General features: G+C 36.7%; 1 protein-coding gene across 2 annotated transcripts; it reads left to right on the top strand.

Annotated features, from left to right (window-relative positions):
- The first annotated feature begins 4,537 nt into the window (after window positions 1-4,537).
- On the top strand, window positions 4,538-13,339 carry LOC120013721 (AMP deaminase-like). 2 transcript variants are annotated; one of them, XM_038865626.1, is made up of 20 exons: window positions 4,539-5,092; window positions 5,732-5,913; window positions 6,188-6,377; window positions 7,192-7,370; window positions 7,469-7,520; window positions 7,641-7,768; window positions 7,906-8,085; window positions 8,199-8,266; window positions 8,390-8,532; window positions 8,840-8,901; window positions 9,155-9,268; window positions 9,727-9,867; window positions 10,973-11,125; window positions 11,427-11,480; window positions 11,553-11,663; window positions 11,771-11,944; window positions 12,024-12,104; window positions 12,315-12,413; window positions 12,734-12,855; window positions 12,942-13,339. In XM_038865626.1, the coding sequence occupies exons 1-19, from the start codon at window positions 4,720-4,722 to the stop codon at window positions 12,800-12,802; spliced, it is 2,553 nt and encodes an 850-aa protein (XP_038721554.1). In that variant the 5' UTR covers window positions 4,539-4,719; the 3' UTR covers window positions 12,803-12,855; window positions 12,942-13,339. The 2 variants fall into 2 exon arrangements, with proteins under 2 accessions (XP_038721553.1, XP_038721554.1); XM_038865625.1 differs by having other exon boundaries at window positions 4,538-5,092; window positions 8,199-8,532.
- Window positions 13,340-14,508: the final 1,169 nt, after the last annotated feature.

Genomic DNA, 14,508 nt, shown 5'->3' with positions numbered 1-14,508 from the left:
GGATGTGATATAGTGGAAGTAATTTCGTTATTCTGATGGGGATTCTTAGCAAGATACGATTAAGTTATGGAGTGACTAATATTCCCACTTCTATGTCATTACTAACATGGTTGCTTTAAACTTTTATGAATTACTTGAAAAGACATAGGTCTAATTAATTAACCTGAAATTATATTTCATTGTATGAAATAAATAATTGTTTTTTGTTTTAGATAGAAGAACAATAAAAACTCTCACAACTTCTCTAGAACTCTCTTCGTCGGTTGTCATACTAGAGGAAGTGGAGATCAATATTCTCCACCTCCTCCCCCTCGTTTTCTTTATTTTAGTAGGACAACCGAATAATTTGGGTTATCTGTATTTTCTACATTTGGGTTTATCGATTGACAATATCAGTGCGACAATAAAAAAGATGATGATGATGATGGTCGATCTTTTGCGATCTACACCTGGATCTGTTTCTATTTTCATATCTGCTTTTATGCTATCTCAAATTGTCAGATCTATCTTGGATGCAGTTTCAAACTGATAGATCTAGTTATACAGATGCAAATTTGTTGTTTTCAATCTTATCTCAATGTGAAGGCAAGAGTCATCTTTTTGTTTTGTATTGTATTTGTTAAATTTTATAAGTCAAGTGTTTTACCCGGTGTCCGTTGCTACCGGTAAGAATCGAACTCAAAATATTCCGATTCTATATAGTTTGGTCCCAATAAATTCACTACTTCCAATGATTCTAATGGGACTGTTACATGCTCCCATTAATAATCGAACTCAAAACGTTTCGAGTCCATATAGTTTGCTTCAGCACCCCCGATGATTCTAACTCTAGATCTCTGTTTTTACTTTTCCAAACTTCAAAAGCTGCTGATGTCTGTATTCCATGATTCGATGATTCTATATCTCGGTAAGAGAATATAATTCTTGATGCCACCCATTTCAAGCTAGCCTTCAAGGGCTCTTGTGCCCTCTATTGACACCACAGTCAATATTCAATATTCAGCATATATACCACCTTGGATGGGAATCTTGTGCGAATATATACACATAATACATAGGGCTGCTTGACAACCAAGTCGGCATGTTTGGTTTGGTCGCAAGGAATCTTTGCAAGGACAATATGCAAGAAGATATAGGAATATTACAACATTATGCTTACAATTATCTTACGTGGATGTCCCGTGGAATTAGTCAAGACTAAGTAGGGATTATCCAAATGCAATATTCATGTGATAATACCCTGAGATTTGGCCTAATAACCCGGTTGTCACCTGGAAAATTTCTATGCGCACAGACCTAATGACCTTAGTTTAAATTCATATCGGATGTAATTCTAAGTTTAAAAAAAAAATAAGCGATTATCCAAAGTTTCGAATACCAATTTGTCTTCTTCTTTTTTTTTACTTTGACCCCCAACTTGACATGTGAAGATTTTGTACTTTTTAAATCATATCCAACCCAAATGAATGGTTGAAATTTATTAGTTATTGGGTATGAGGCTGATATTATAATCTTTATCAATCGGGTCTCAAAGGATAGGATATGTCCAATTCATGACATCTGGCTGTAATTTTGTGCTCTTTTGACCTTTACGCTCCTCATTTATGGTTATCCAGAGTATTAATTAATATAATTTTTGATCACCAAAAAATTTTAAAATTTCCAATTTAATAAGTCAAAGTTTAATTTTTTCAACCTGATAACCATTTTTTTTTAATTTCAATATAGTTAGTCCGTTATATATCTTCACCAAGTTAAAATGTTTCAACTCTAATCGAAAATTTGTAGAAATTTGACCGAATAATTACATTGAAATAAATACAAATTTATAGTCATCAAATTGAAACATTTGAACTGTAACCGACCAAATTAAAAAAATCAAAATATTTCGGTGATCGAAATTATATTCACCCTGATTACCTGTCTTGGTTTCAAGTTTCAACTCTAGTGCTTACATGCAAATGAAATGGCCCATGACTATGATTGACTGTATCAATCCAACCAACTAGGCAATTTACATGCAAATGAAATGGATACAATAATCTTATCGGTTCCTGAATTGCGCGGGCCCAACAAATGGGCCCCAATAATAAATCTGGTCACCTGTCAACATAACTTTTGTTGGGCTCGACCCATTCGGTCGTACTAAAAATAAATCACAATAAAATATTAGTAAGAAGATTACAATGTTTTTATTGTTTGGCACTTTGTCTTTGTGTCTCAATATGTAATAAAAAAAAAAACGTTTTATTTGTTTTTATATATGTGATTTCTACAAGATAGCACTAAGTAGGTGGCTCTATCTAAACGAAAAGAAATAGAAAAGGAGCTAATCTGGATAGTTTTATTTGTTTTTATATACGTGATTTCTACAAGATGGCACTAAGTAGGTGGCTCTATCTAAACGAAAAGAAATAGAAAAGGAGCTACTCCGGTGTATTTTATTTCATAATTGGTTGGAACAATTTTAAAATTCGAAATTTGAAATATGATCCATTCTTTCAAGTTTTGCTTTCTAAATGTCAATATGATGTTGACAAATAGAAACATGAAAAATGGGAGGTAGTCTGGTCGGTTAAGTTGTCTGTTCAGGACCTTGAGGTCCAGGATTCCATTCTCATCAGGGGGTCGGGATTTAATTTCCATCCGTTTTGATGGTCTTCGTGCCTTTCGGACATGGCTTAGCGTCTATGTGGTCTATGGGCCTTTCAAAAAAAAAAGAAAAAAAAAAAAACATGTATCAATATGCCTATGTAAAATAACGAAATTAATAACAGATAAACATTAAATGATGGTTATTGTAGATTCTAAACAAAATTAATAGATACAAAATTTAGATATACATCTGCATAGTTTTTGAAGAATCAAGCTCTCATCGGTTATTCACCGTCATTCCAACGATTTGTTCTAGTATGGTGGGATAATAATGAGTGGCATGTTAGCTATTAAACTTAATGACATATATAGTTTTTTTGGTGTCATAAATAAATGAAGATATATTTTAACAATATATGTATGTGGCCACATGTACATGCATGATCCATAGAAAGAATATATTCATTTTTTCAAGGCAAAATCCATTATTGTAATATGATGAATAGAAAGAACAAAGATAAGCACTATATGCATCACATTTTTAATTAAGTACACCCCATTAACTAAAAAATACACTAGAAAGAATGGGGTGCATATAGTGCTCATCAATAACAAATTTGTATGCATTATGCATGTGTGTATATATATAATGCATAGAAAAAATATATTAACTTTTAAAGGCAAATTCCATTAATGGTAATAATATATTTATTTTCATTAAAAAATGATCATATATGTGAAGCTCTTGGGGCCAAACCGTATGGACTCGGAATGTGATGAGTTTGATTCTCAATTGGAGCAATTCTCTTGTGGTCACGCTATGAGTTTTAGCCCAACTTACTATGTCATCAAGTGAAAAACATTTGTGGACACGTATTTGATGCTTTGAGTTTAGATCATATCGGACGTCCAAACACCAAACTTGTATAATATCGTTATTGGGTCGTTTTCTTTTTGCACCCTCGTGGATATCATAGATTACTAAACTTTATATTGTAATTAACATTAAAAATATGACAATTAGAATTTTAGATCCATGAGCACAGAACCATCATATTCTATTCGGTATTCGGTTCCAATCCTTCATAGGACTATTAGATTATTGAATGACCTATGATATTCCCACTTATCTTCTTTTTTTTTCTAGTATAAACTCTCAAGAGAGCTCGAGAAATATTCGTATTCTTTCAACACGTGGTACAGTAAAAATACTGATATTCCAAGCCTATTTGGAACCCATAATGAAAAAAGAGGAATAAAACATTTCATGGCTTTGTAGCTCCAAAAATTCCGCCAAGATCTCTTCGTTGGTTGGAGAAAGAATCCGCATGAATGAATTTTTTGAGGAATATATCGAGAGAGAATTGGATTTGATAATACAATGTGTAATTAGTAAACCACTGGATGATAGCCTGCTTGATTACCTTTTCAGATTTAAGAATTAATTAAAGGTATTGAGGTCGTAAGTTCAAAACTGATTGGGATATTTCCTAGAGGTTCCCTATTCGCGTGGGTTTTGCACTGGAAAATTTCGTCCCACTTACCTGTACGGACTTTGAACGAGTCTAAAACTTCTGTTGTCGTGGTTATTCACGAAACATTGTAAAACAATGCACACAAGCACACATCGTTAAGACATGTGTATTGGATCTTCCTTGGCACATACGTCTGGGTAATGAAAATGACTCGTAAATCCATACATCCACCAAATTAAATCTTATTTTATTGAGATAAAATATTTTAAGCGGCGATGATACAGAGTTATCACTGATAATAACACATTTTTGTAAAAAAATAAAATAATTTATAGTAATATATTTTTACCTTGTAATTGAATTCATTTAATTATTTTATTATATATTTTTTACAAAAAAATTCTCGAGCGGAGAAAATGAGTGTTCTTCTCCCACCTGTTTGCCTATAAATACACGAAGAAGAGGCAGTTGTTCGGGATAAAAAAAAAAAAAATAGAGAACACAAATCCTCTGTTTCGCTCTTTCACTCTTCTGCGAGTGCGAGTCTGTTCACTAGGGTTTTTCTTTCGTTCATTCTCACTGAATGCTTCTGAAACTTCCGGAGGGAGAGAGAAAGTGAGTGTTACGTTTTAGAGAGAGTGAGGGGCAGATGGATGCGTATCCGTTGCATCTTGCTATGGCGGCGCTGGTAGGGGCGTCGTTCGTGGCGGTATCTGCGTACTTCATGCACCGCAAAACCCTAACACAGTTACTGGAGCTGGCTAAGACGATGGAGAGGGAGCGGGAAGATAACTCGGAGGGCGGTTCGCCTCAGCATTCGACTAAGAAGAGGCGCGGGGGTGGTGGGGCCGGCGGTCGGAGGAAGGGGAACGGGTACTACCGGCGGGGGTCTTCTTCCCTGCCGGATGTTACAGCGGTTTCGAGAGAGTGCGGGGCGATTAATGGAGAGGAGAAGCAGAATGGTCCGATGTCCGTGGACGGGATTCCGGCTGGATTGCCGAGGCTTCACGTGGTCCCGGAAGGTATGAACATGTCGGATTTCTGGCCGGAGTGATAAACTCGGCTTCCCACTGATTATGATATTACGCATAGATCGAGAGAGTTTGTCCAAATTTAGTTGTGTCGAGACATGATTATAAGATTGATAATTAATATGATCATGTAACAAGTTGAATGTAAAGATTGAAGCGAACGTAATGAATTTGTATGCTTAGTGGTAGGCTCCTTTAGTTAGTAAGTCTTGTTAGCTGCGAGTGTTGTTCTGACTATTGTGGATTTTAACAATTTTGCGAGCAAGAGGAATTTATAGAAGAGTTACACCTTTCATTTGTCAAAGAGGGTCCGTCCAGAATCATTAATTAAAATGGAAGCTCTTGAGTCAACTTTAAAGTGATTTTACATCCCAATCCTACTATACTAGGAATTTATTTTCTTTACTTAGTTTGGGTGTGATCCACCAATTCAGAAGTACCCAGCCTTCCAATGTGTACGTATAATTCTAGAACTCAAGCTTCAATGGGAACTAGCTTCAGATTATTGCTTTTCATGAGCTACCTTTAGTAGATAGAAGAGAAAGACTTGACTATTAGCTTTTATTTATTTGGGGGTAGGGGGCAACATTCTCATATGCTGTTTAGTTAACAAAATGATTCTTTTAGCAGGGAAATCTACTGGGTGTACAAGTTCAACAAAGAGATCTGGAAGTTTTATGAAACCAACTTCTCCCAAGTCCCCTATTGCTAGTGCCAGTGCTTTTGAAAGTGTAGAAGGATCCGATGAAGAGGATAATATGACTGACAACTCTAAGATGGATCTTACATTCCTACAAACCAATGGAAACTCTGTGAGTTAAACATTTTTCTATGCGTGCGTATCTCCCTCCCTTCCCCCCGCACCCCCCCCCCCCACACATACACACACACAGAGTGCAGATTTAGACACCAGTCAGCCAGTGTTCTCTTATTACGTGCCAGGCCCAAACTTGGTTTCTGAGGAATGAGTTAATGCTTGCTATTTCCTTGAGAATTTCAATTCTGTCAGTATATCTTTGGTATCTTTTATTTGTTCTTAAGAACTTTAAAATGACATAGAAATTTATTTGAACATCACATGTCCAGGGCTATGAGAATTTACCGGAGCATGTCAATGCCAATGGAGAACAAATGTCTATTGCTGCTTCAAGCATGATTCGATCCCATAGTGTATCTGGTGACCTCCATGGCGTCCAACCTGATCCTATTGCAGCTGATATTCTACGGAAAGAGCCAGAGCAGGAAACTTTCACAAGACTTAAAATTAACCCTACAGGTATTGGTTCGATCTTCTCTCACTTTGATGTGACATATTGTTGACAATATGTCATATCGAAAGTACAGAGTGGTCTGTTGATGAATATCTGACTTACATTTGTTCATTTTTGTTCCTTTCAATGTTGCTGATTTCCTGTTGTTTCAAATAGAACATGTACCAGTCTCCCTGCTGTTTCAAATAGAAAATATACCAGTATCATATGGCTCCTATGGCGAGATATTTAGCATCATAATATACGAGAAGGAAAGTTAAAATTGATTGATGATTTTTGGTATCAGTTTTTGTCAGCTTCATTTAAGGAAAAGAAAAGAAAAACTAAAGGATCACCATGACGAGTTAAAAGTAGATTTGGCTAGTTTTCATGTAATTACTATTGCCTTTTCCAAGCTTTGACTAATGTTAGTTTCAAAGGAGCAAAGGGAGAAAGATCTTAGTGCTTCAAACTATAGTAAATGAGCTAGGATTGTGAGAGGAAGTTACTTTTGAGCCATCATCCATGTTTTGGCTAGTTTGGAAGAAGTGGACCTAAAACAGCTGTTGGGAAAACTGAAGCCTTGTTGTGGTTATGTGAGATAAATGGCTATCCACCCTTTCTATTTTCTATCATGGATTTATGTAGCTGAACTCACCCCTTGTAATTGGCACATTGGACAAGGAGTTACATATAGAAGCTTGTTTTTGGTTTTGATGGTCTTATTTATTGTAGATGGTTGGTGACGTCCTCTTGCTGCCCTTTAAAACTAAATTACTTCTTTCTGGTTTCCTTTTAAAAAGTTCTGGTTCTTACAGCTTATCTCTTTCAATTAAACAGAGGTACCATCTCCCGATGAAGCAGAGGTTTATGTGATTCTTCAGGAATGCCTCGAAATGAGAAAACGATATCTATTCAAGGAAGCAGTTGCTCCATGGGAGAAAGAAGTTATATCTGACCCCAGCACACCAAAGCCTAACCCAGAGCCTTTTGCTTATACTTCAGAAGGAAAATCTGATGTGAGACTATTATTTGATGTTAATATTCCCGTTTTCTGCTTACTCAGGATTCTTATTGGATATTTTATACTCATGAACGTTGCCTATTTTTTCCTCAGCATTACTTTGAGATGCAAGATGGGGTCATACATGTCTATCCAAATAAAGATTGTAAGAGAACATGAAAATTGATATCATACACTATCTTCTATTTTCTAATTTATGAACTTCTCTTCAGTCTGATTATGTTTTTGTGCATGCTTATCTTTTTCATTTCATTTACCTTTTCAGCTAGAGAAGAGCTTTTCCCCGTTGCTGATGCAACAACCTTTTTCACTGACTTGCATCAGATTCTTCGAGTGACAGCCGCAGGGAATACGAGAACCTTATGTCATCATCGGTTAAATCTTCTGGAACAAGTAATTATGTTACTCTTGAAGATCAAAACTAATTGAATTGAATTGAATGTTTTTGGTTTTTTTTTTTTTTTGTTTTTGCAATTTCTTGGGAATAAATGATTATATGTTGATGTTATGGTCATTTGGATGCTGCTCAGAAGTTCAACCTGCACTTGATGCTTAATGCGGATAGGGAATTTCTTGCTCAGAAAAGTGCCCCCCATCGTGACTTTTATAACGTCAGGAAAGTTGATACACATGTACATCACTCTGCATGCATGAATCAAAAGCATCTTTTGAGGTTTATAAAGTCTAAATTGAGGAAGGAACCTGATGAGGTAACAAATATTGTTATGCGCCTGTTTGTGTAATTTTGTAGTCGGTATGCAAATTTGATTGTAATAAACCATTTTATATTCAGTGACACCTTGATATTGTTTGCTGTACCCAGGTTGTAATATTCAGAGATGGGACATACTTGACCTTAAAAGAAGTTTTTGAGAGCTTGGATTTGACTGGGTTAGTAAAGTTTGTTCTAGTGGTTTTAAGCCAAATGATTGCTCTTTCACTGCCGTTTATATATTCTTCTGATATTTATAAGAGCTTAGAAAAAAAGATTAATATTTACATATGTTCAAACAGGTATGACCTGAATGTTGACCTGTTGGATGTTCATGCTGACAAGAGCACGTTTCATCGCTTTGACAAATTCAATCTCAAGTATAATCCCTGTGGACAAAGCAGGCTCCGGGAGATATTCTTAAAGCAGGATAATCTTATCCAAGGTATTTGTTCTCGTCCTTATTGGTTTAGGCCCTGGTAAGGATGAATCATAGCTTCTATAGTGCCCATTATTTTCTCTGCATCTGTACGGACCACACACCACACAGCTTCTATAGTGCCCATATTTATCTTGTTTGTTTTCGTCCGCATTCCATCAATATATGAATGAATTAGTTAGTCTTAATACTGCATTGCTCCTTAAGTGAATTTGTGATTTTGATCTCTGAATTTTGCTTTCCCTAGAAGTAGCTTTCTTTTTGTGAACAACCTCTAAAATCTAAATTGATATCTGTGTCCATTCTTGACTAGGCCGTTTCCTGGGTGAATTGACGAAGCAAGTGTTTTCTGATCTCGCTGCAAGTAAATATCAGGTGCTGCCTATCTATATGTGTGTGTTACTTTTTTGACATGTATGTTCATTCCTTATTAGGTATTCTGCCAGTAAGTAGGAAGATGTGCTATTTAAGAATTGTATACCTGCTTGTGCGAGTTATACATGCTTGGGCACTTGCCTTTGCTAGCTTGTGGCATTTTTAAATTTTGCATAAATCTGTTCACCCATTTATGTACTTATTTAGATTTTTTGTTAGCTTAATATGGTTGTTGCTTATTTTAATGCTGCAGATGGCTGAATACAGAATATCTATATATGGTAGGAAGCAAAGTGAGTGGGACCAGTTGGCTAGTTGGATAGTGAATAATGAATTGTACAGCGAGAATGTTGTTTGGTTGATTCAGGTGCTCACAAGTTTCTTTGAAATCCATAACGTTTGACGGGATATCATTTTTGCTCTCTTTTCTTTTTAGGCTGTAAAATGCTTTCCATGTATGGATATGTGAGGATTCATATCTCATGTTAACTAGCATATGTTCTCTTCTCAAAGAAAGGACAATGTCAAGTAGCATATGTTCTGGCACATCATTGTTGGTCTTGTATACTCTCTTCATCTAGTTATTGTTGGGACATTATATCTATCACTAATATGTATTCTTTGAGTTGGGTTGATGTGAATTCATTTGAAGGGTGCTACATTTTGCGCCAGAAAATGTTTTTGTCGGCACAAGGTTTGACATTGTTCAGCCTTCAAGAAATATCTTGTTTTTGTTGGACCTTTTCCACATATGAATACCTTTGAATATTGTTTTTCTTTTTTTACATTGTGTCTGCTGTTATTGATTGTTATCTTTTTCCTCAGATTCCAAGATTATATAATATTTACAAGGACATGGGGATTGTGACATCATTTCAGAACATCCTTGACAACATCTTTATTCCATTATTTGAAGCTACTGTGGATCCAGATTCACATCCTCAGTTGCATGTTTTCTTGAAAAAGGTTAGGTATTTTCTATGCAGAGATTCCTCTGTGTGTGTGTGTTTTTTTTTTTAAAAAAAGAAGAAACAACGACGACATCAAAGTAGACTGTTGTTAATTAGCATAGATGATATCCAGGTATGATGGTCACGACTTATGTTCTTTGAACTTCGTGCTTTGTTTTCCGTGCTTAAGACTTGGTTCTCTATCTCTTCCGAAGTGTACGGTGTGATTTTTCCATTGCATAGGATTTGATTCACCTTCATTTTCCCCCTTTCTTAAGGCATGCGCTTCCATGTGATTGTAGCTTTCTGAGAGTAAGTTTTAAACTCAACAGAAATCCCAAGAATGCAATAATTATCCATAAAAATGGTTGTGCTGGTGGATGGAAGGAAAATATCTTAGGCTAGGTGTAATTTTAGATTTTCATCTCCGTGGTTAATAAGTTGGTGAGCTGATTTAGATCAGCTTGATGTATTGATATATTCATTTATGCTGCTGCTTCTGCTATTTTATGGTTTATTTCTTTCATTTTGCACGTTGAATTTTGCTCATATTCATTTTCGATCCTGAAGTTCATGTAGGATGCTTCATACTGAAACTTCCGACATTCCAGTTTTTCAACTAATCTAGAGTATTCTACTGAAGCTACAATATTGATGAGGTTGCCAATTGGATGCAAACTCTTTAGTGTAATATCATTCAATGGGTAGTATTGGGAAATGGGTGCTAGGTTTTAGTGATTTCAAAATCCAAAGGAGCTTCAGGTGGATCAACTATGAAACACAATTGTCAAAACCTACAAGCTTTAAATGGGATATTTAGGACATATCCATCTAGCGCGAGTTCATGTGCCCCTAATATGCACATCTGTGCTTTAGGAGTGTGTTAACAATTTGGGTTATGAATTTAAGACATTTCTTATTTCCTTTAATATCACTGCTCTCACTCCGATGAGAACTTCTCTTGGTGCGTTTGTGCCTTCACATATGTGCATAAAGATATTCATACATGCATGCATATGCTAATCTACATACGTTATTATGTAAATGTTAGATTTCTAGCCCATAGAGAGTTTCAATTGTTATGTTCCCAACTGTTCCCTTTTTTGGTTGTTTGCATTAAGGTGGTTGGATTAGACTTGGTTGATGACGAAAGCAAGCCTGAAAGACGCCCTACAAAGCACATGCCAACTCCTGCTCAATGGACCAATGTGTTCAATCCTGCCTTTTCATACTATGTGTATTACTGTTATGCTAACCTCTACACATTAAACAAGGTGAGTGTTGCCCCTTTCAGAAGCAATTTTACTTCTCTATCTGGTATAGCTTTAGATGCTTGACAAAGCACAGTCACTACCCTTGTTCTCATTTACGTTCATAGGAAAATGATAAAAATCATCTCAGCCTTTACCCCTATTGTAACTGAAATTTGCAGACTTGTGATGACCTTGTCTAGATGTTGTTGTGTGACTTGAGAAGTTGGTGGTTAACCTTTGTACTAGCTTTTGAAGTTGCTTCTTTCTTCCTTTATTATGTTTTTGATGTGTCATTTGCTTGCCTGTTAATGTTTCCTTCCAGCTCCGTGAATCAAAGGGCATGACAACTATCAAATTTCGGCCACATGCAGGAGAGGTAATATGGTACCTTTGTTCACATTAATATGTATACACTGTCCTGTGCTAAAGATGTTTATATCATTTTCAGGCTGGTGACACTGACCACCTTGCTGCCACATTCCTTACTACTCATAACATAGCACATGGCATCAATTTGAGAAAATCTCCAGTCCTTCAGTATTTGTACTATCTGGCACAGGCAAGAAACATAATCCTGTTCTTCCGTGGTTACATATTGAATGCTCTTAATATATTTTTCCCCACTTGGCGATATCTCATTGGACATGATGGTATGTGATTTTTCAGATTGGCTTAGCTATGTCTCCTTTGAGCAACAACTCATTATTTTTAGACTATCATCGGAACCCTTTTCCTATGTTTTTTCTACGAGGCCTCAATGTTTCACTTTCTACGGATGATCCACTCCAGATCCACTTAACAAAGGAACCTTTAGTGGAAGAATATAGCATAGCTGCTTCGGTATCTCTCTCACCACCTTTTTTCTTTTTCTCATGCTCTTACCCCTAGATTTGTCTATAATTATAATTGCTCATAACAGGTGTGGAAGTTGAGTTCATGCGACCTGTGTGAGATTGCCCGGAATTCGGTCTACCAGTCAGGTTTCTCACATGCTCTCAAGGTATATGATCCTTCTAACCGTGTAAGAAATCGACTTGTACAAGAGCTACCCTATTGTACAGAGCAACTTAACAATAAGGCAACACACAACCATTTATAAGATTCGTGTGTTTCCAAGTCAAATAGGCAATCGTTTTACCTTTTAGATTGTAAAAGAATTTCAGGATATATGATGCCTCCGCTAATATTGGCATGAAATTTTCTGCTTCAGTCACACTGGATTGGAAAAGAGTACTACAAGAGAGGTCCAAATGGAAATGACATTCATAAAACAAATGTGCCACATATCCGGGTGGAATTTCGTGAGACGGTAAAGGCTTAACTGTTGTAATCTTCTTCATGCTTTCCTTTCTTGTATCTCGTTTGTTTTGAATTTTTTTATCTGGAGTATTTGTGCATGGACACTGCTTATTATGGTGCTCCAAAACTGGAACTCACCCCTCACAGCCCTTTACACCTTTATCTTTCAAACGGGCTTCTCAATTTTTTTCATCCAAGTGATTATGTGAAGAATGCGTAATCCAGTGACATAGGATACTGTGACGTATTAGACTAATGTTCCTTTTCCTGTTATATTGTCTGTATAAACATGATTGAGCCTAAGAAAGCAATTTATGGACATGTTTCCAGATCTGGAGAGAGGAGATGCAGCTGGTTTACCTGGGCAAGGCCATCATCTCTGAAGAAGTAGACAAGTAATCTGCGAGGCAATTGTGTTTTATCTGGTCTAAAACATTTCCAAATTTTCGGAGGTGCTAATTTCATCTCAAGTTAGTAGGACTTCTGGACTAGTTATTTACGAAATCGATGAGTAAATTACACGTCTCCCTTGTTGCAGGGTGAGGAATCTACATTTCCACCTGCTCACCTGTGTGCAGGGTATGGCATGTTCCTATTGTGCATACTCCAGAATGGCTTGAAAATGCAGTTGGTTAGAACTGAGAAGCCAAACAAAAATTTTGAACTAAGCTGGAGATGCGCAATAGGCCTGATGGTACTTGAACCTGGAGTAGATCCGCAGAAACAGGAAGCTGGTGGTGGCTCGAAACAGCTAAAATATAACGTTTAAGGCTTACAACAATATAAAATATAGATATAATAGAAGACTAATATATATTCTCGATGCTGTTTAGTGACTTCCTGTAATGTTGAACCCGCAAGAGGATGATTTCTTGCTTTGCAATTTTGGCTATTTTTTTTTATGCCTCATATAAATAGCCACGAATTTTAGAATTATGTGCTTGTGCTTCGCAAACTTGAGCGACAGCTACTGGCCAACTGCTTAGTCGAATAATACTGGGGTCATCAGGTGGCAGTGATGACATGGCCTCATGGATATGTGTCGCCAAGGCAAGGCAGCTGCTACCAAATATATTAACACCCTCAATGAGGCTATCATTTCCTACCGATAAAAGACGTGCTTGTTACAAATTTCCACTTCAAGACGAGCTTCACCGATCAGATCAACTAAAATACCTCAGCTTTCTTTTCTCTTTCTGAGGCGGTGGGATTATATGAAAATCCCGGACAGTCCTCGTTCAATCCCCCTACTCCACTCTGTTAAGGACAAATGTGGTTTATAAAAAAAGAAAAAGAAAAGACCAACCTTCTCCCAATTAACATAGATATTTTTCAGTTCAAGTATTATTAAATGAGATGGTTCAGAGAAATAAGAATCCGCTGTTCACAGTGAATCGGCAGAATTGTTGATTTGAGATTTCTGATGCATTCCTAAAACTTTCGTTATTAGATTAACATCTTCTTTGGCCACCGTAATCGAACCATATCTTCCTCTTGAAGGATATCTCCTTCCCTTCAGACGCGACTTTGCCAATACACAAAAAGCAAAACCCACTCCCAATGTTATCCTCCTCAATATATTATTAAACAAACGTTTATTAACTCTCGTCTTTCACCCTTTATATTTCACTTAATTCTATTTTTGTCTAGTCTCCAGTCCACTACTGTAGGTGTCAAAAATGATATGGCCCCACACAGTCATACAATGACAAATCCAGTTCAACTATTCCGGTCAATGAACCTAGCCATCTCGGTTAGGGCCAATTCAAAGCCCATCTTGAGGCCCATATACGATCCATATATCATTACTAAAGTAACATAACAACCGTCTGACACCAAAACTGTCACGTTCTCTGACATCTGTCTGCAGGAATTATACAGTCTGTTCATACTATTATGTCTACAGTGACTTTCCCTTAGTAAAGTGATACCAAGTTTCAAAGACATCTATGTGTTGGCGACCGTTTGTTGACACCAACACATGTTATGGCGCTGGCTCGTATGAGCGCCACTTCATGAGCCGATGTTGTTGTAAAGCAGTTCCTATCACATCTAGCCTACAACCGATATTTACGGTATGACAGACTCACGTCCTAGGAATGACT

This window comes from Tripterygium wilfordii, chromosome 13 (assembly GCF_013401445.1).
Source record: "Tripterygium wilfordii isolate XIE 37 chromosome 13, ASM1340144v1, whole genome shotgun sequence".
Taxonomy (NCBI): domain Eukaryota; kingdom Viridiplantae; phylum Streptophyta; class Magnoliopsida; order Celastrales; family Celastraceae; genus Tripterygium; species Tripterygium wilfordii.
The sequence above is the reverse complement of the archived record's forward strand: the minus strand, read 5'-3'. Positions and strand labels throughout refer to the sequence as shown.

Coding starts and splice junctions, on each gene's coding strand:
- LOC120013721 (XM_038865625.1), top strand. CDS start 4,720: ATGGATGCGTATCCGTTGCATCTTGCTATGGCGGCGCTGGTAGGGGCG. Junction 5,914..6,187: donor TACAAACCAATGGAAACTCT/GTGAGTTAAACA, acceptor TCACATGTCCAG/GGCTATGAGAATTTACCGGA. Junction 7,521..7,640: donor TGTCTATCCAAATAAAGATT/GTAAGAGAACAT, acceptor TTACCTTTTCAG/CTAGAGAAGAGCTTTTCCCC.